Raw genomic sequence first — 17,029 nt, forward strand, 5'->3', positions numbered from 1 at the left:
TAACATTTAAAAAAAAAATTTTATTGACTTAATATGAAAGAGAACCTTGAGGGGGGGAAATAGACAAGTATAACGAATACATTACAGGACTAAGATGGGATATGCGCAATATGCAGCATAAACACCTTTCCCGCTGACATATCTCAAATAAAGAACGAGCAGTTTCTTTTATAAATTCATTTTCAAATTAAATTGACCAGTTTAGGGTAAAGCATTACTTAAAGCAATAACACAATCCATACTGTTTTTTATTGTAGTGTTCACATCCCTGTATGCTTCAGTAACCAAACTGTTGAATGCATGTCTTTCCAACCCATACCCTAACCCAATCTAGGTTTCACTCACATTCCACTAACCGTCAGGTCTTACTCCATCAGTTGACACTAGTGTTGATCATTACAAATCTGACATGAATATCATTACTTATGTGTACTATGTACACTGCCAAAGATGGAAAACTCCAAGTTATTTATGATTTCAATGCTGGTTAGGGACCTGACACAGCATTGGACCTAGTACTTTAACATGAGGAGATTTGAAGGGGACGGGAAAAACATAATATCAGAGCAACTAGGAGCAGAATCAGATCAACCATATTCTGAGATTCTCCAATTAACCTGAGCTACAGGCACTCCCAGCCTTGTCAGTGTGTCTCCTAGGAGACCAACCCTCTTTCTCCATGACCATGGCCCAGCTTCGTAGTAGCCATTGTTACTAGTCACACTTAAATGCTTTGTAAGGCCTATTTACCGACTGCCTCACACCACTTGAAAAGCCAAGTGCATCGTTACATGCTTCTTTTGTCCTTCCACGTCACTTTATACACAGAAGACCTCCGCTAAACATACAATCAATGGATTTTTATCCATCTCTCTGTGACCACCAATAATTTTAAATAGGCTACAAAGTGGGCAATGTCTTTGCAATTGTAACAAAATATGCTTCAAATGAAAACCAAGATGACTACACTACATTTGCTTATGTATTTCAAACAATTTCATGTTAATCTAATTGTAGGCTATTTCCCTCTATATATGTAATGATGTTCCAAATCTGTGATGTAATGCATTAACGGGTAACCATAATAATAAGCCACCTCGATCTTGGCAGCCATAGGCAATATCTCTAGGAGCTGATCCATCGTCCAGTATTGTGACATTATATTAAAGGTCAAATTCGAATGGAGAAAGCGCTTCTCTAGGATCCGCCATCTTTGTTTCGAACCTAATAGTATCGACACATGCTCCAACGACGCACTTGCTGAAAGTTCTCGCTGCGTGGTGTTTTGGGAAACGCATGTTTCTTCGACTGTAGGAACAATGCATCATTAAGTTCCAACTACGGCAAACCAGGCCTGGCAAGAGGTGAAAAGTAAACACACAAAGTGACAGCTGACATTACTTCATTCTGGAAGTACAATAAAAATAACTCTTGCTAAGTCTGTGCTTGAAACCAGTCAAACACTAATGTAAATGTTTTTTATAATTATCACACTTTATGTACTTTATATTTGAGCACCTTTTTATGAGATCCAATAACGCTGTATTTATTATTATTATTATTGCACAAATCACAGGTCAATTCTCTCTCATTTAGGGGCTGTATTGATAATGGTAGACCTACAGTTTATGAAATCAATAGGATGTTTTCCACCTATTGTACCGTGTACACCAGGGAAAGGGTCCATTTCATTTCAATGAAGTCAATTCAGTCCATCCTGAAAGAGTTGGACTCCAACCCTGGTATACAATGCAGCTCCCAAAGTCTTGCAGCAACCTTATTTGAGTGTTTAAAACATGGCTATGGCTTTCAATTGTATATTCTGTACTTCCTCTACATCGGTCTATTAAGCCAGGGGTTCCCAAGCTTTTTCACTGGACATTTCTGAGAAGTTATAAATGCCTCTAAGGTATGCAATGACTGACGAGGAAAACTGATGATGCACTGCCTAATTTAAAAATTGCACCTTGTGCATTCTATTACAACGTTCAAGAGTGAGTTGAAAGACAGGCTCGCTCCCCCAGTTTGGTAATCCAGATTGCAAACCTGACCTGTCTGAACAGGCTGAATAATCTGAAAAGTGCACATGTCACAAATCAGCCGCAACAGTATTATGCAGTTCTGAAAGAAAAGTAAACACATTCACAAACCTGAAAAGATCTGTCTAAATGTTTAGTATTAGCACTTGTCAAAAACTTTGCTTGAAGTGTTAATATTTTAGTACTTGAAAGCCAAAATGTCCTCTTGAACTCCTATTGTAACCTCCATTGCAGCCTTAGTGGAGGGGTGTTCTTTGAGGAATCTTGAGTATCTATGGCCTTCTGCCTTGGGCTGGTTTTGGCTGTTTGTCTTGTGAATCATCTCAGCCAGTATTCACAAAGCATCTCAGAGTAGGAGTGTTGATCTAGAATCAGGTACCCCCTATCCATGTAATCTTATTCATTTATGATCTAAAAGGCAAAACTGATCTTAAATCAGCACTCCTCGTCTGAGATGCTTTGTGAATATGGACCCTGGTTCCTCTGGTGTATGGTCTGATTTATTTTCCAAATGCATTGCACTGTCAGTTATGACTCCACTCATTAGACTTAAGCATCTTTTGATATACTGAGAAACTAACTAGCTAAATTGCATATATTTAAGCTTAAAGCACTATACTGAGGCACAATATTATAGAAGGCTTGGAAAGACATTCATCTGTTGTTCTATTACAAAGCTTGTGATAACATTTACTGTATCATAAGATTACATTATAGGCTTGTTGAGTAACATATGGCACAAAAGGTGAACAACATGAGGAACATTTGCTTGTTACGGATTTTATGCTTAGTAATTTGTAACGAGGATAAAAAGAACTAAACAATATCCCAAAAAAACCATTGCTGGTTCATTCTTGCTAAACAAATGGAATTTAACAAAAATATTTCAATTAAAAAGGTACCTATAAATAAAAAGCTAATTAAATACAATAAGTAATATTTTTTTTATTAAAAAGGCCAACGGAACCTGGTACCTAGGGTTTCTTGGTCAGGTAATTGGAGGGGATCCAGCCCTCTTTCATTGGCCCTTCTCCTAGATTTTTACAAAACCACCAGCCGCTGCTGTTCCGCTCCATCACCTCGAACACGGTGCCCTCCTTGAAGCCACCCATCTGATCGTCGCCCTCAAAGTCCGCCACGGCCAAGAACAGCTCCTCTTTACTGGGATCCTTGATCAGAAGAGGCAGCTTATCCCTCGGAGGGCCTGGTTTCTCAATCTTAACCAGGGGCTTTGGGGCCACGGGCACTTTTGCCTTGGGCTCCCCCTTGTCCTTGTCTTTAGGCGGGGGCAGCATGAAGGCCTTGGGTTTAGGGGGAGGTGGTCTGCTGAGCTGGGGGGGAGCAGGCTTGGTGTCTGGGAGCTCTTTCAGGGGAGCTTTGGTTTCTGTGGGGCTGGATGGCTCCGAGGTCTTTTTGGGTGGAGGGGGTCGCCTAGGGAGGACGGCTGGCCTCCCTGGAGGTTCTTTTGGGGGGGGGGCAGCGGGTTTGGGGACATCCTGGCTCACTTGTCCGTGGCCGTTTTGCTGCTTGGGGGGTAACTTGGGCTCGTCGCTGGCCTTGCCATTGGGGGCCGGGGGCATCTTGGGGAGTGCATTGAGAGGGGGGCTGTTGAGACGCGGCATGTTTTGGAGAACATTATTAGGAGGGGGCATCTTGGGGGGTACATTACCAGGAGGCATCTTGGGTAAATCATTATTAGGGGGGAGGTTGGGCGGCAGCATCTTGGGGAGAGCGTTGCAAGGGCCGTTGTTGGGAGCAGCGCCGTTTTGCTGGCTTGGCTCTGCTGATCCAGAGCCTGGTTCAGTTGGCTTTGAAGGCTTCAGCTTGCTCCTCAGGTTGGTGATATCCAGCTTGTTCTCAGCTGGCGGTTCTGGCTTGGCAGCTGGGACGGGTTTGGGCCGGACTATGGGTTTAGGCTTCATGAACAGTGCAGGGCCGATGGTCTCTGGTTTCTCCTCCGGTGGATCAGGCATGGGCTTGGGTGGTTGCTTAGCCACGGGTTTCAGGTTGAACTTCTTCACCTCCTTGGCGGAGACCTTGTGGCCACACTCCAGACCCATCTCATTCTTCAAATGCAGAGGTTTGTTTGTGACCTCTCTTTTGGGCTCGGGGGGCTTGTCTGGCTTGAAGGGGGCAGCTTTGGGGGTAAGCAGGGGCATGATGACCCCCGGGGCAGGGGTTTTCAGAGGCAAGGGTTTGGATAGGTCTGGCCTGGGTTTCTCCACAGTAATCTCAATGTCCGTGCTCTTGTTGATGGACTCCCTGCGGGGTGGCAGGGCTGGCTTCTCCTCAGCCAGTGGGGCAGACGGAGCTGGGGGTAGGGGACCGGAGAAAGCAGATGCTGCCTTACTGGCACTGGACTTCCAGTCCCTGAGCTTGGGCCGGGCTACGGACTCGCTCCCCGCCATGGGTTCTTCTGGCAGCGGTTTGGACCAGCTGTCCTCTTGCCCCGCACCGCTAGCAGTGCCATCCTCCAGATTCAGCTGGACCAAGTCGTTGGGCAGAGGTACAAGGAAGTTGGGGCGCGGTGTCAAGCTGGTCTTCTTGTATTTGTCGATGAAGGTGATAGGGGCCCAGCCCTCTTTGTCTTCAATCTGAATGTACCACCAGCCACTGGAGTTCTTCTCTATCACCTGAAAAACAGAAACGGGATGAGTGAGAATTCAAGGAATCAGGAATCAATACACAGCATTTTGAGGGGAAGCAGTTAAAATGCCCTTCCATTCAATCAAAAACGGTTCTCTAGGTGGGATTTGGTAGGCTGTTCACATTCAAGCAATAACCATCTACCAATGTGTGATGAGATGTGACGAGTCTCACCTCCACTTTGACCCCAGCCTGGAAGCTGATGCCGTCGGGGATGGTGGTCTGGAAGTCTGCGATGGTATAGAACTCCTCCTCCACCTGGGGAGGGGTGGGTGGCTTTGGCAGGTTCTGCCCCCTCGGCTAAATGGAGGGAGGGTGCAAAGAAAGAGTTAGTCAGTATCAGGTTTGACTTGTGGCAGGTCAACACAAAACAAAGCAAAACGCATTTAGTCAAATGTCTTTGTTAATGAGTGCTGTTGGCGTCTCATTGTGCGGTTAACTGGTTGGAGCGGGGTACTTACGATGGAGAGATCCCTGCGTGGAGGTGGTCTCTGTCTAGCCCCTTGTTCTGTAGAGGAAAAGGCAGATGAAACCTTATCACAGCACACCTCATCAGTCTCAAAACACTGCCTGCATTGACATCAACTGCTCATAGGAGGAGATATTAGTTCCAGACAGAGGGAATCAAAGGGCTTTATTCAATCTGAAAAGATTCTTAAATTTAAAGGTAATGATTGCGCGGACATTAGCAGCGTTTACCGTGAATGCAGTCTCTGCTAAAGTGGGAACATTGCCTTTAAATTTCAACCACACTGTAAAGGTGAACTTCTGCCATACAGATTGAAGAGACCCAAAGAGATCGAGATTACCCACTGGGCACACCACGTCATTTCAACGTGGACATTTTGGTAATATTTGGTTGAGATGTTGCTCTATGACATTTCAACCTTTATTCAGCAACTCAAAGACAGCCAGAAGTTTGTTGAATGTGTTTTCACTATGCTTTCAACCATGTAAAAGCACAACCAAATTCGAAATGAAAAACAATACCAGATTTTTTGGGGGGGTTTAGTTGTCATCTAAATGTCTTATCACTAGGGCTGTGACGTCATAGAAGTTTGGATGATGATAATTACGGAAACCCATGGCAAATGGTCATGGGTTTCCATAATAACCGTTTGAATAGCAAAAAATATAAAACAATATTAGACACACTTTTCCTGACTGCATGTGCTGCCATAGAAATGGAATGAATAGAACGGGTGTCCCCATTTTTAAGTCAATGATTGCATAAGGGGTGGACTGGTGGCCATTTCGAGTGTACCCTTATTAAAGACGGTATATTATTATATTGACAAGATAGTCAAGTGACCGCTCTAACAATGGAAATACATGTCCTCAAAGATGGAAGGCAGACGGGAGGAGGCAAGATCAGGTGGAGACCGTTCTAGCCAATGAGAGGTCAGATAAGCGTGTGAACAACAGGCCATAGAGAGGTCTTTTTAGGTGCGTTTGTAAATTCCCTCCATTGTGTCAGAGTGCACTCTGAGTTGTTCGTAAATTCAGAGTGATTCGCTCTCGGGAAAGCACACTGGACGCTCTGGCTAAGGAGTAGGGTTGTGATGAGCATTCTGACATCAACACCAGTCAAGCACTTTAACTGGCTAAAGTTGGCTAGCTTGTTAGCTACTTCCAGAAACAAGTGAGAGAACACCTCACTGACCATTTTACTTGCCCTAGTAGAGTTGCTTAGGCTGTTTTTATGTTATCTAGAGTGTTAGTGACTAACTGTGCAGCTGGCAACAATTTAATTTCTTTGCCCGACAGCGGTCACATTCAACGGGTGTTGCACGTTTGTAAATTCATGAGTTATTCTGCACTCTGGTACACTAAGATGATCGTGCTCGGAAATCAGAGTAGCTAGCCTCAATGGCGCTGTCACAGACATAATGGCACTGACACAAAGGATGCGTTCGTAAACTCACTCTGGCTATCTCCACGTTAAAGTATTACATTTTTTATTTTTCATCATTGGCTGATTTGCTCTCAGCTCAGTTGGGCGGCAGGTAGCCTAGTGGTTAGAGCGTTGGGCCAGTAACCAAAAGGTTGCTAGATCGAATCCCCGAGCTGACAAGGTAAAAATCTGTTGTTCTACCCCTGAACAAGGCAGTTCTACCCACTGTTCCTAGGTCTTCGTTGTAAATAAGAATTTGTTCTTAATTGACTTGCCTAGTTAAATAAAGGTTCATAAAAATAGGAATCCCCAGCAGTTGACTACTTTAAAATGTTGAAAGTATCTGATGGCAATGCAAAAACATGGCACAACGGCGATATAAAGTCGTTTTTTTCTAAGTTGCCGAAATGCCACGTGCGTCACTTTATATCAGTGCAACCTAACCATTCGATCGAATAAGCGTCACGTAGCTAATTGGCAATTAAATGATTTGTTAACCAAATTTGAACCCTTCTCATTGACCTCCGTACAAAAAAAACACATTTTTGTTTACAGATTTTGGGCTGAGTAAAACTTCTTGCTTTGACTCTTCGTCTCTGCCCATAGGCGCAGAGCAGGAAGTGTACGCATCAATATGTGCTGTGATTTGTTGATTCAACTCAACTGACATTACAAAAAAAGATTCCATTGCATGAGCTACATTTAATTAAGATAATTTGAATGAACATTCTACATTACCATGGAGTTTATCGCATCACAATACCAGACAGTCATTGTGTGTATACCCATGGGTTTACCAGTCATATTGCCAGGGTTAGAGGTTCCAAGCCCATTCTATTCATCGTTTGCTACAACACCGTGCTTGTTTCAGCAAGGGGCAACAAAGTTTCATTACGTTGTTAAAAGTCCATGTCATTGCAGAAACGCACGAATGCCTGGCTTTCCTGTATTCAGTCAGCTGTTCGTTCCCTATGACTTATTTTATGGCTGTCTTCATCCATAACTGGTAATTGTGTCATCCCTAGTTATCACTGCTTTTTCAACCATTTACAAGCACAACACAGTTCAAATAGGAATACAATGTCAGATTTTGTTTATTTATACAACAACTTAATGTGTTATCACTGTGCTTAATTTAATAGCACAACCACATGATCTGGATTGCAGTTGAGATTACATTAAAAGTACATAGTGCAAGTGATCAATGCGGTTCGAGATCCTGCACAGATTATTACAGCAATTGTGAAGATCTCCTATGATTACATAAAGATATCTATAGTTACAGTAACCTCAATGTGGCCATGGGTGTGTTACTCATTTTAACATTGAATACATACTGTCACATTCATTTCAGATACAGTTAATAGCCTAAAAATAGTGTATGGTTGACGACAAAACCAAATATCAACGTTTAAAGGAGATGTAAAGCACAACCAAATTCCAACGGAAAAACAATTTGATTTTTTTGGTTTAGTTGTCAAATTTGTTATTACGTTTTCAGACAGTCAAACTTTATTTGATTTAGTTCAACTCTTTAACTTAGATTTTTGAAGATGAAGAAGTGAATCCAACATATCAATTATTAATTTGTAGGCAAACTGAAATTAAAGCAGAAGATACATCTCCTTCAATATCCAGTTTGTCTACAAATTAATAATTGATATGTTGGATTAACGTCTCCATCTCAACGAAAAATTGAGTTAATCAAGTCAAATCAAACTTTAAATGCACTTTACAGAAAGTTTGATTTGATTTAGTCCTTTTCTTTAACCTTAACTTTTGGTTAAAATGGAGTGAATCCAACATAATAACTTGTAGATTTAAATTTGAATTGAACCAAAGCTTGAAACCCTAGGCCTACAGTGCCTTAAAGTAGTCATACTTCTTAACTTATTCCACGTTTAGTTGTGTTACAGCTTGAATTTTATACTGAAAAAATATATAAATGCAACATACAACAATTTCAAAGATTTTACTGAATTACAGTTCATAACGAAATCAGTCAATTGAAATTACTTTTAGGCCCTAATCTATGGATTTTACATGACTGGAAATTGATGTATGCATCTGTTAGTCACAGATACCTTCAAAAAAAGGTAGGGGCGTAGATCAGAAAACCAGTCGGTATCCAGTGTGACCACCATTTGCCTCATGCAGAGCAACACATCTCCTTCGCATAGAGTTGATCAGGCTGTTGATTGTGGTCTGTGGAATGTTGTCCCACTCCTCTTCAATGGCTGTGCGAAGTTGCTGGATATTGGCGGGAACTGGAACACGTTGATCTAAAGAATCCCAAACAACATGATCAAAGGGTGACACGTCCGGTGAGTATGCAGGCCATGGGAGAACAGGGACATTTTCAGCCTCCAGGAACTGTGTACAGGTCCTTGCGATATGGGGCCGTGCATTATCATTCTGAAACGTGAGGTGATGGCGGCGAATGAATGGCACGTCATTGGGCCTCAGGATCTTGTCACAGTATCTCTGTGCATTCAAATTGCCATCAATAAAATGCAATTCGTGTTTGTTGTTTGTAGCTTATGCCTGCCAATACCATAACCCCACCGCCACCATGGGGAACTCTGTTCATAACGTTGACATCAGCAAACTGCTCGCCCACACGACGCTATACACGTGGTCGGCGGTTGTGAGGCCGGTTGGATGTAGTGCCAAATTCTCTAAAAAGATGTTGGATGCGGTTTATGGTAGAGAAATCAACATTCAATTGTCTGCCAACAGCTCTGGTGGACATTCCTGCAGTCAGCATGCCAATTGCATGTTCCCTCAACTTGAGACATCCGTCGCATTGTGTTGTGTGACAACTGCACATTTTAGAGTGGCCTTTTATTGTCCCTAGCACAAGGTGCACCTGGGTAATGGTCATGCTATTTAATCAGCTTCTTGATGTGCCACACCGGTCAGGTGGATGGATTATCTTGGCAAAGGAGAAATGCTCACCAACAGGGATGTAAAACAAATTGTGCACAACATTCTTAGAGAAATAAGCTTTTTGTGCGTATGGAACATTTCTGGGATCTTTTATTTCAGCTCATGAAACATGGGACCAACATTTTACATGGTGCATTTATATGTTTGTTCAGTATAAATATAGTGCATTCGGAAAGTATTCAGACCCCTTCCCTTTTTCCACTTGTTACATTACAACCTTAATCAAAAATTGATTTAAAAAAATCTACACACCCAAACCCCATAATGACAAAGCGAAAACAGGTTTTTAGAAATATTTGTATAAAAAAACTGCAATACCTTATTTACATAAGTATTCAGATCCTTTGCAATGAGACTCGAAATTGAGCTCAGGTGCATCCTGTTTCCATTGATCATCCTTGAGATGTTTCTACAACTTGATTGGAGTCCACCTGTGGTAAATTCAATTTATTGGACATGATTTGGAAAGGCATACACCTATCTATATAAGGTCCCACAGTTGACAGTGCATATCAGAGCAAAAACCCAAGCCATGAGATCGAAGGAATTGTCCGTAGAGCTCCGAGCCAGGATTGTGACGAGGGGAAGGGTTCTGGGGAAGGGTAAAAAAAAAATTCTCAGCATTGAAGGTCCCCAAGAACACAGTGGCCTCCATCATTCTTAAATGAAAGAAGTTTGGAACCACCAAGACACTTCCTAGAACCACCAAGACACTTCCTATAGCTGGCCGCCCGGCCAAACTGAGCAATCGGGGGAGAAAGGCCTTGGTCAGGGAGGTGACCAACAACCCGATGGTCACTCTGACAGAGCTCCAGAGTTCCTCTGTGGAGATGGGAGAACCTTCCAGAAGGACAACCATCTCTACAGTACTCCACAAATCAGGCCTTTATGGTAGAGTGGCCAGACGGAAGCAACTCCTCAGTAAAAGGCACAACGGCCCGCTTGGAGTGTGCCAAAAGGCACCTAAAGGACTCTCAGGCCATGAGAAACAAGATTCTCTGGTCTGATGAAACCAAGATTGAACTCATTGGCCTGAATGCCAAGTGTCACATCTGGAGGAAACCTGGCACAATCCCTACGGTGAAGCGTGGTGGCAGTATCATACTGTGGGGATGTTTTTCAGTGGCAGGGACTGGGAGACTAGTCAGGATCGAGGGAAAGCTGAACGGTGCAAAGTGCAGAGATCCTTGATGAAAACCTGCTCCAGAGTTCTCAGGATCTTAGACTGGGGTGAAGGTTCACCTTCCAACAGAACAATAACCCTAAGCACACAGCCAAGACAATGCAGGAGTGGCTTCGGGACAAGTCTCAATGTCCTTGAGTGGCCCAGCCAGAGCCCGGATTTAAACCCGATTGAACATCTCTGGAGATGTGCAGCGACGCTCCCCATCCAACCTGACAGACCTTGAGAGGATCTGCAGAGAAGAATGGGAGAAACTCCCCAAATACAGGTGTACCAAAGAAGACTCGGCTTTAATTGCTGCCAAAGGTGCTTCAACAAAGTACTGAGTAAAGGGTCTGAATACTTATGTAAATGTCATATCAGTATTTTATTTTTAGTAAATTTGCAAATAATTCACACAATGTCATTATGGGGTATTTTGAAGATTTATGAGGGGAAAAAGTGTTTTAATCCATTTTAGAATAAGTCTAACAGTGTGGAAAAAGTCAAGGGGTCTGAACACGTTCCGAATGCACTGTACATATAATATATTTTTGGGTTACCCATCTACACAAAATACCCCATAATGAAAACATGTTTTTAGAAACGTTTGCAAATGTATTGAAAAATGAAATACAGAAATATCTAATTTACATATGTATTGACAGGGGTGTGAATACTTGTTAGAATCCCCTTTGGCAGTGATTACAGCTGTCAGCCTTTCTGGTTAAGTCTAAGAGCTTTGCAAACCTGGATTTTACAATATTTGTACATTATTATTAAAAAAATTGTTGATCATTGCTGGACAGCCATTTTCTTGCCAAAGATTTTCAAGCCGATTTACTGTAAGTCAAAACTGTAATTAGGCCACTCAGTAACATTCCATTTCGTCTTGGTAAGCAACTCCAGTGTATATTTGGCTTTGTGTTTTAGGTTATTGTCCTGCTGAAAGTTGAATTTGTCTCCCAGTGTCTGTTAGAAAGCAGACTGAACCAGGTTTTCCGCGAGGATTATGCCTGTGCTTAGCTCTATTCCATGTCTTTCCCTAGTCCTTGCCGATGACAAGCATACCTATAACATGATGCAGCCACCACCATGCTTGAAAAGAGTGGTACTCAGTGTTGTGTTTTGGATTTGCCCAAAACATAACACATTATATTCAGGACATAAAGTGAATTGCTTTGCCCCATTTTTTGCAGTTTTACTTTAGTGCCTTATTGCAAAATGGATGCATGTTTTGGAATATTTTTATTCTGTACAGGCTTCTTTTCACTCTGTCATTTAGGTTAGTATTGTGGAGTAATGTTGTTGATCCAGCCTCACTTTTCTCCTATCACAGCCATTAAACTCCAATTGTTTTAAAGTCATTATTGTCATGAAATTTGGTTTCCATTGGGGGATGTCCATTATTGTTACTATGTCCGTTGGTGCGTGCGAGTACCTGTGCTGTGTGTTTTGGGCTTTCGTGCCGTGTGAAAATCATTCTGCGCTTGTGTTATTTATTCGAGGGTACTCCTCACTCTTTTGTTTGGGTTTCAACCCTGTGTTTTGTTACGTGTTTGTTTGGTCTTCGTCCCCGTGCCTTTACACGGCACGCCGTAATTTGGGGCTTAATAAAAAACCTTATTACGCATTCCTGCGTCTGTCTCCCGACTCTTCATACCAGCGTGACAGTTAAATCCCTGGACGAGAGACCAAAGGGATAGCTGTAGATTAACTCTCCAGTAGGAGGTGCCGCCCAGACAATTGTTTTATTATTATAGTGGATATAATGTTGAAAATCTGACGTTGTTTCAAAGGAAAACATTTCACATATTTTCTACAAGGTTTGTCTGTTGAAAAATGGTTACCATGACATAATCCTGTGCTTAAAATGTCACCCTCAAAACAACAGTTGAGGACTTTTTGCAAATTCAACAGAGCCACGTCACAATACGTTGACAATTTACTTTGAAACAACATTGGTTCAACCAGTTGGTGCCCAGTTGGTAGAGAGCGAGAGAGAGATTAGTGAGTAGAGCGAGAGAGACCATAAAGAGAGTGAGGGAGAGAAAGAAGGAGCGAGAAAGGAGAGCGAGCGAGAGAGAGAAAGGAGGAGAGAGAGAGAGCACTGTGTTCGACGTAGACTAATTCAATCTGGAGACTGGGGATTTCGGCTCTAACTCGATGTGTAATGCATCCTCACTAATGGAGGTGTAGTTGTGGAAAGCCTTCAGCTCCTCAATTACTTACACACTGTAGGAATAAAAGGGGGATGTTTTACATTACTCAGGCATTGATTTAGAGAGCCTCGCAGAGAAACCACTCTGAGGAAGGAGACTGAGGAAGCATCCCTCATACAGATGGGAAGTCTTGGTAACACTTTACTTAAGTCTGCATGTATAATGCTTTATTATATCTTATAGGATTTATAATGCATTTTAATAATGCCTACCTGCAGGCATTAAGTAGAGCGTTACAGCTGTTTGTTAGTTGTTAAACTAGTTAGTAGTTTACATTTCCTAGTTCCTACTCACTGTGCTGCTTGGCAAAGGGGGAGAAGCCCTTGTCTTTCTGATCCTTGTTGTCTCCTCGGCTCTCCTTGGCTTGGTTCTGTTGACTCTGCTGCTTGGAGAATCCGTCCAGGTCGTTAGTGCTGGAGTGGCCCGCTGCCCCTGCCACCAGCTTCTGGCTCAGGATGTCGGCCTTCTTCAAGTAGGACGCCGGGGCCCAGCCCTCCTGTCCCTGGTACCTGTAGAGGGCAGCAGAGGTCACGTTCACAGTTTCAATCGAGAGAAACGATAACAACAAAGTCCTTTTTTAGTACAAACGAGCAACCAACTCTGATCCACACATTCATACACTCAATGAAATAACATGCATTCACTGTGTACAGACACACTTCTGGGGTATTGTGTTTTACCTGATCTTCCACCAGCCCTCAAGGTTCTTCTGCATGACCTCCACCGTCATGCCACTTTCTAGGTCGATCTCGTCTTGGTCTCGCGCTGCGTAAGGGTAGATCACTGTGTACTTCTCCTCTGGAAATGGCAAAGAACACATGACATTAGGTGATGTCTTTTTCATCTTGCATACTAACTTTTAAAAGAACGTCAATCAAGCAGATGGCGTCAACAACTTGGCAGGGACAGCACATTATGTAGCAACGCACATGCCCCGCCTACCTGATGATCGGTCTTTTTCAGCCATGTATTTCCTGTGTTTGAGGGGTGAATAATCCACTTGTCACTTAAATCTTGCTGGATTAATTGCTTTCATTTTACTCATGCGACTCTTTCATACACTTGCTTGTGCCTGTCGTTTTTTCATCCGTTTAATATTATGACTGGAAATATTTGTAACGAGCTGTCAAACAATCAATCAATCAAGTTTATTTTATATAGCCCTTCGTACATCAGCTAATATCTCGAAGTGCTGTACAGAAACCCAGCCTAAAACCCCAAACAGCTAGTAATGCAGGTGTAGAAACACACCTAGGTAATGGCTGAAATTGTCTCAATGGAATCCATTGTCTTTCCGTTGCATTTAAACTCAGCAAAAAAAGAAACGTCCCTTTTTCAGGGCCGTGGCTTTCAAAGATAATTCGTAAAAATCCAAATAACTTCACAGATCTTCATTGTAAAGGGTTTAAACACTGTTTCCCGTGCTTGTTCAATGAACCATAAACAATTAATGAACATGCACCTGTGGAACGGTCATTAAGACACTAACAGCTTACAGACGGTAGGCAATTAAGGTCACAGTTCTGAAAACTTAGGACACTAAAGAGGCCTTTCGACTGACTCTGAAAAACACCAAAAAAAAGATGCCCGGGGTCCCTGCTCATCTGCGTGAACAAGCCTTAGGCATGCTGCAATGAGGCATGAGGACTGCAGATGTGGCCAGGGCAATAAATTGCATGTCCATACTGTGAAACGCCTAAGACAGCGCTACAGGGAGACAGGACGGACAGCTGATCATCCTCGCAGTGGCAGACCACGTGCAACAACATCTGCACAGGATCGGTACATCCGAACATCACACCTGCGGGACAGGTACAGGATGGCAACAACTGCCCGAGTTACACCAGGAACGCACAATACCTCCATCTGTGCTCAGACTGTCCACAATAGGCTGAGAGAGCCTGGACTGAGGGCTTGTAGGCCTGTTGTAAGGTAGGTCATCACCAGACATCACCGGCAACAACGTCGCCTATGGGCACAAACCCACCGTTGCTGGACCAGACAGGACTGGCAAAAAGTGCTCTTCACTGACGAGTCACGGTTTTGTCTCACCAGGGGCGATGGTCAGATTCGCGTTTACCATCGAAAAAATGAGAGTTACACCGAGGCTTGTACTCTGGAGCGGGATCAATTTGGAGGGTCCATTGAGCACGTCTGGGACCTGTTGGATCGGAGGGTGAGGGCTAGGGCCATTCCCACCAGAAATGTCCGGGAAGTTGCAGGTGCCTTGGCGGAAGAGTGGGGTAACATCTCACAGCAAGAACTGGCAAATATGGTGCAGTCCATGAAGAGGAGATGCACTGCAGAATTTAATGCGGCTGGTGGCCACCCCAGAAATTGACTGTTACTTTTGATTTTGACCCCCCCTTTGTTCAGGGACACATTATTTAATTTCTGTTAGTCACATGTCTGTGAAACCTTATGTTCATACAAATATTTACACATGTTAAGTTTACTGAAAATAAATGCAGTTGACAGTGAGGACGTTTCTTTTTTTGCTGAGTTTATAAGAACGCTAAAGCTACATCGGGGATATAACGCATCGTCTCGACACATTACAAAAAAATTACTTTTATTTTGATGGGTGTTCATTTTTGGTGGAATTTAAAAAGGAATAATTTAAGTTTAATTTACAATTTAATACAGGAAAAACACTGGACGCTCTGTCCGAGGAGTAGGGTTGATCACAATGACAGTCAAGCACCCAAGCTAACTGGCTAACGTTGGCTAGCTTGTTGCTACTTCCAGACACAAATGAGAGAACACCTCATTCTGATAATTTTACTCGCCCTAGCAGAGCTGGTTAGGCTGTGTTAATGGTGTTAATGGTTGTGTATATGGCTGTGTTAATGGTTGTGTATATGGCTGTGTTAATGGTGTATATGGCTGTGTTAATGATTGTGTTAATGGTGTATATGACTGTGTTAATGGTGTATATGGCTGTGTTAATGGTGTGTTAATGGTGTATACTCTCCGGAGTGTTGGTGACTAACTGCTGCTGGCAACAATTTAATGACGCTTATTTGCCAACGTTTACTACGTTTAAATTCGTCAGTTATTCTGCGCTCTGGCACCGCCCTATGTCTGATCTCGCAAACAATGTAAAGCAGTAATCTAATGCCAAACGTGTAGATTTTAAATTTGAGAGTATCCCGCTAATGACACAATTGTTGAATTATGCAACTGAACGTGATGACAACAGTAGCTAATGAGGCAGTCTAGACAGTGCAAGTATATGTAAATACAGTACACCTCATATAAATGTCACTCAGTAACCACGTTTTCGTCCACAGTTTTTTTTTGCAACGAAAGAAACAGTTGTGATGAAACAGGAAATCTCAGTATAATTTGATAAATGCTGACACATTTGTTAGTTTGACATGGTAGGATATTTTTGTGTTGGTAAAATGAATTATGCGAGAAGTGGCGGTGGAAACGCCTTTATGAGCAAATATTGATATAATAAACATCACATCGAAGTAAATAAGGAGTCACGCAATGACATGGTGTGTGGTCCTCCCACTACGCCTCGGGAAACCATGCTGTTTATAGGCTACAGATTAAATAAATGATGAACACAGGGTGGTGAAAGTGCATGGTATGAGTTTGATGCTCCTTTCCAATAAATGTCCAGGGTCTTATTTTGGTGACATGAGGATAGATGCTTGACTACCGTCTTGACAAATCAAAACATTCTCGATCTTATCCATAATAATCTCATCATGTAGACTATCCTATCCGCACAGCCTACCGGTACTGTATCTGCAAGCTGTTCGCTAGAGTGCAGGTACCAAGACCCGAATAGGTACTTTTGATATTTAACGCAACAGTTTTTGTGACAAAACTATCGGTAGAGTTAAATGCGATGGAAACACATTGGGCCTTTTATTAGGTACATGAAAACTTAAGCTGAAGTTGATTGTGTGTGCACTACATCACGCACTGATTTTTATTTGCAACACGTCAGTTTTGTATGAATACACCACTAGTGAGAAAATGTGCATATTTTGGATGGAAAACAGTAAAAAAATGTTTGATTGGTAAATTAGTCTAGCCAGTTATCTAAACTCATAGTAATCAGTGCCGAATTACCGACCATGTGCCCAGGGGCCCTGAC

At 42.6% G+C, this 17,029-nt stretch overlaps 1 protein-coding gene across 1 annotated transcript in view; it reads right to left on the reverse strand.

Annotated features, from left to right (window-relative positions):
- The window catches only part of LOC120032074 (SH3 and PX domain-containing protein 2B-like), an 86,850-nt gene continuing 69,821 nt past the window's right edge, over positions 1-17,029 (reverse strand). The window contains exons 10-14 of the mRNA XM_038978023.1: positions 13,593-13,710; positions 13,207-13,421; positions 5,147-5,193; positions 4,860-4,985; positions 1-4,672 (exon numbers count right to left, since the gene is read on the reverse strand). Coding sequence (XP_038833951.1) covers positions 3,014-4,672; positions 4,860-4,985; positions 5,147-5,193; positions 13,207-13,421; positions 13,593-13,710 — 2,165 coding nt within the window. The 3' untranslated portion in view covers positions 1-3,013. The remainder of the gene's footprint in view (positions 4,673-4,859; positions 4,986-5,146; positions 5,194-13,206; positions 13,422-13,592; positions 13,711-17,029) is intronic.

Source organism: Salvelinus namaycush, chromosome 3 (assembly GCF_016432855.1).
Source record: "Salvelinus namaycush isolate Seneca chromosome 3, SaNama_1.0, whole genome shotgun sequence".
Classification (NCBI taxonomy): domain Eukaryota; kingdom Metazoa; phylum Chordata; class Actinopteri; order Salmoniformes; family Salmonidae; genus Salvelinus; species Salvelinus namaycush.